At 54.1% G+C, this 3,810-nt stretch overlaps 1 protein-coding gene across 1 annotated transcript; it reads left to right on the top strand.

The window, feature by feature from the left end:
- The first annotated feature begins 101 nt into the window (after positions 1 to 101).
- Positions 102 to 2,973, top strand: BCAS2 (BCAS2 pre-mRNA processing factor). The gene is made up of 7 exons (XM_062013619.1): positions 102 to 210; positions 296 to 388; positions 472 to 542; positions 636 to 797; positions 1,183 to 1,233; positions 1,973 to 2,053; positions 2,548 to 2,973. The coding sequence occupies exons 1-7, from the start codon at positions 118 to 120 to the stop codon at positions 2,675 to 2,677; spliced, it is 681 nt and encodes a 226-aa protein (XP_061869603.1). The 5' UTR covers positions 102 to 117; the 3' UTR covers positions 2,678 to 2,973.
- The last annotated feature ends 837 nt before the right edge of the window (positions 2,974 to 3,810 follow it).

The raw sequence follows: 3,810 nt of genomic DNA, 5'->3' as shown, positions 1-3,810 counted from the left end.
CGGCTCCCGTGTCTGCGTTCCTGTGTCGGGGCCGCGGAGGGGCGGGCAGGAGGCGGGCTGAGGGGCCGGGCCGGGCCGGGGCGGGAGCGGGGTGCGCAGGCGCCGTGCGGCGGAGCCATGGCGGGCCCGGGGCTGGTGGCGGGGGACGTGGTGGTGGACGCGCTGCCGTACTTCGACCAGGGCTACGAGGCGCCGGGCGTGCGTGAGGCGGTGAGTGCGGGGCGAGGGCCCGGGGGAGGGCGCGGGGCCGCGGCGGCCGTGAGGCGGCTTTTCCTGACGCCCCGTGTGCGTTAAGGCCGCGGCGCTGGTGGAGGAGGAGACGCGGCGCTACCGGCCGACCAAGAACTACCTCAGCTACCTGCCGGCACACGACTACAGCGCCTTCGAGGTGAGCCGAGGCGGCCCGGCCGCCCCCCTCCGACCCCCCCGCCCCGTTCCCCGCCCGGCTCCTCACCGCCGCCCTCCCCGCAGACCGAGATCATGCGGAACGAGTTCGAGCGCTTGGCCGCCCGGCAGCCGCTGGAGCTGCTCAGCATGAAGAGGTGAGCTCCGAGCGGCCGCCCCTGTGCCCGCCCGCGCCGTGTCCCGGGGCCGCCTGTTCGGGAACGAGCTGTCGACCCCGCGGCCTGTTGCAGGTACGAGCTGCCGGCCCCGTCCTCCGGCCAGAAGAACGATATCACGGCGTGGCAGGAGTGCGTGAACAACTCCATGGCGCAGCTGGAGCATCAGGCGGTCCGCATCGAGAACCTGGAGCTCATGTCGCAGCACGGCTGTAACGCCTGGAAGGTGTACAACGAGTAAGGCTTTGCTGAGCCTACTGGAAGTTCTGAGTTCAGTTTCTTTGTGTTTATCTGTGTAAGGCTAGTGGAGCTCTTTAGTACCTCTCCTCGAATGACAGAGCCCCTTTGAGGGTGCTATATGTGGAGGAAAAGGAGGCTGGTCCAAACAAGGAGCGGTCTCTGTGGCTGAGAAGAAACAGCCTAATGTTACCATTGGAGGTTTGGATGCTGTGTCTTTCCCTTTGGAATGAAGAGCACAGACTGCACTGAGAACGAGTTGGGTGGTCTCTGCCTTGAAGGGGTTCGTTGTGTCCTTAACTCTGAGAAGTTCAAGCATGGGTTAAATGAATCTGAGCTGTAGCTACATGTTTTCCTAATGCTTTTCTTGCAATTCTCCTGCTAGACACCTGGTTCATATGATAGAACAAGCCCAGAAAGAGCTTCAGAAGTTGAGGTGAGTCACTCTTTTTCATGATTTTATGCTAAAGCTGAAAAGAAAATGAATCCCTTTTCCATCCCCTTGTCCAGGCTGTACAAGGGCTTGTGTATATGCTACTGCCATGGTCATAGGAAAAAAGACCCAGGAATAACAAATACTTAAGAAATCTTATCCTGCCCTCCCCATGTGGTTACATTCATGATGCTGATTCCAGTCAAACTGTATTCATTTTGGTTGGATTTATTTTGTTTGTGTGAACCTCAGCTTTGAACAGAAGAGACTGTGTAGGAAAGGGTAGAAGCAGAAGTCAGGAAGGTCAAAGGAACCCCATGATGTGGGGTGAGGAGGCTGGCAGAGTATGAGCATTAGCAGTGTGAGCATTCTGTACTGCTCAGGTGCTTCTCTGAGTTACTGAATTTGGTGAATGATTAGCCATTCACCTTTGCTTTTGGGGCTTATTTTTAGAGAGAACAATTTCTCTGTTCTGCACTTGTCCAGGAGCAGCAGGTTTGACTGTCAGAAGTTTTGCTTGTAGCAGAGTGAAGTTTCTTCTTTATGTTCTCTGTACAGCCTTTGTACTGGGATTTGCCCATCTCTGTGTTGTAGTTCTGGTCCTGGCTGCACAACTGTTTTCTGGCAGTACTTCGAGGGATTTAGGTGTATTTTGAAATTATCAGCAGATAATACAGATTTTAAAGGCAGCAAAAGAAAGAAAAACCAACCAAAGCCCACCATAAATCCTTTTTCTTCCCAGGAAAAACATTCAAGATCTGAACTGGCAGCGGAAGAACATGCAGCTCACAGCTGGGGCCAAGCTACGCGAGATGGAATCTACGTGAGTAGCTGGGAACTTTCCTCTTACATCATCCACGAGTGTGGCATCAGTGACCTGTCAGCTCTAGTGTGGGGTGTTGTGTGGATGCTTCTGCTCTGCACCAAGTGTTCTAAGGGATTTGTAGGTCATGTCTACACAACAGTGACCGTGGCTGAGTGAGTCTGAGCCACAGGTGAACAGGAGGCACGTGGGCTGCTGGAAGTTGCCTGTCTACATTTTCTTACACTCTTCTTTATCTAAGTATTGGGAGTTTGTGTGTTAAAGTTTAGTAAATTAACTTCTGTGTGTTAAGGTTTAACAGGCTTAAAACCTTCTCTTTAGCACTTTGGTTATTCAGCTTTAGTAACGGCTGAGGTTTGCCATGTACTGAGAGAAAGTGCTGCTTTGTTTGATGTCTTTATGCTTTTCTTGGTGGAATAATTGTCTTTGCTTTTAAAACAGGGGACTCTTACTTAACACCTAAAAGCTTTCTTTTTATTTCTTATGCCTTCCAGATGGGTCTCTCTTGTCAGTAAGAATTATGAGATTGAAAGAACTATTGTGCAGCTCGAAAATGAAATTTCCCAGATCAAACAGCAGCACGGGGAAGCAAACAAAGAGAACATCCAGCAGGACTTCCAGTGATGAGATCTTGGGGTCTTACTGCAGCATGCTTCAAAAAAACCAGCCCAACCACCAGCTTTGGAGGTGGCTGTGTGTTTGTAGACACCTCTACTTGCAGTTGTGCAAGGTATTTTTGTTGCTTCTTTACCTTGTTTGAAGTTCTAGGAGGAGGCAGAGTAGACCCAAGATGTCTTGTTCAACTGCAGTGGGCACTGTGAATTGTTTCACTTTTTGTATCTCTGAAGTAGGAGCTCTTATAATAACTGCTCCAGGTTGTTTTATTCATTTCCCCCTTTAATAAATGTTGTTTTTCTGTCTCTGTGGCTTCTGCTTTGCACTCTCAGGGAGGTGGGCTTGGCCAGATGAACCCAGCTGCTGGCACCACAGGGTTGGTGTGGTAAACTTGGGATGGACTGTGGGAGGCTGCTGATGGCAGCTTGGTGCTTGAGGTGATGACACTGAGAGCATTCTTGGCTCCTGCCTGGAGGATCTACTCCTCTGTATCCATTTCTGGGCTCCCCAGAGCAGGAGAGACAAGGAACTACCAAGATGATCAGGGATGGAACATGTGTGTGAGGAGGAAAGGCTGCAGCCCTGGGGCTGTTCAGCCTGGGGAAGAGAAGGCTGAGGGGGGACCTTATCCATGTTGATCAATACTTAAAGGGCTGATGTCAGGAGGATGGGTCCAGTCTTGTTCAGTGATGCCCAGAGACAGGACAAGGCCTAAAAGGCTGAAGCTGGAACAGAGGGAGTTCCACTGGCACAGGAGGAGAAACCCCTTTGGTGCCCAGGGAGGGTGTGGAGGCTCCTTCTCGGGGGGTTTCCAAGCCCACCTGGACGCGTTGCTGCGCCCCTGAGCGCGGGGCCGCTGCGGTAGCCGGGGCTGTGCTGGGTGAGCTCCGCAGGGCCCTTCCGGTCGCGCCGGAGCCGGTTCCGGGGGCTCCCGCCGCGGCCTCACGGCGCCGCACGCTGGGTGCGCGGTGCGTGCGTGCGATTGGCTGGGAGGCCGCCGGTCCCCTCTAGCGATTGGTTGAACCGTCGCTGACGCCGACCAATAGAGATTCACGTCCGCGGTGCGGTGACAGCCCCCTGGCCCCGCCCCTCCGCGTGACGTCACGGCCGCGGGAGCACGCGCGCTGCGCACGGCCCGTGGG

The sequence above is a fragment of the Colius striatus genome, chromosome 22 (genome assembly GCF_028858725.1).
Source record: "Colius striatus isolate bColStr4 chromosome 22, bColStr4.1.hap1, whole genome shotgun sequence".
NCBI lineage: Eukaryota > Metazoa > Chordata > Aves > Coliiformes > Coliidae > Colius > Colius striatus.
Note: the sequence above shows the minus strand (reverse complement) of the source record. Positions and strands in the feature narration are given on the sequence as shown.

Excerpts from the sequence above, each read along its gene's own strand:
- BCAS2 (XM_062013619.1), top strand. The coding sequence starts at position 118 with ATGGCGGGCCCGGGGCTGGTGGCGGGGGACGTGGTGGTGGACGCGCTG. Across the intron at positions 211-295 it reads CGCCGGGCGTGCGTGAGGCG|GCCGCGGCGCTGGTGGAGGA; the intron begins GTGAGTGCGGGG and ends GTGTGCGTTAAG. Across the intron at positions 1,234-1,972 it reads AAAGAGCTTCAGAAGTTGAG|GAAAAACATTCAAGATCTGA; the intron begins GTGAGTCACTCT and ends TTTTCTTCCCAG.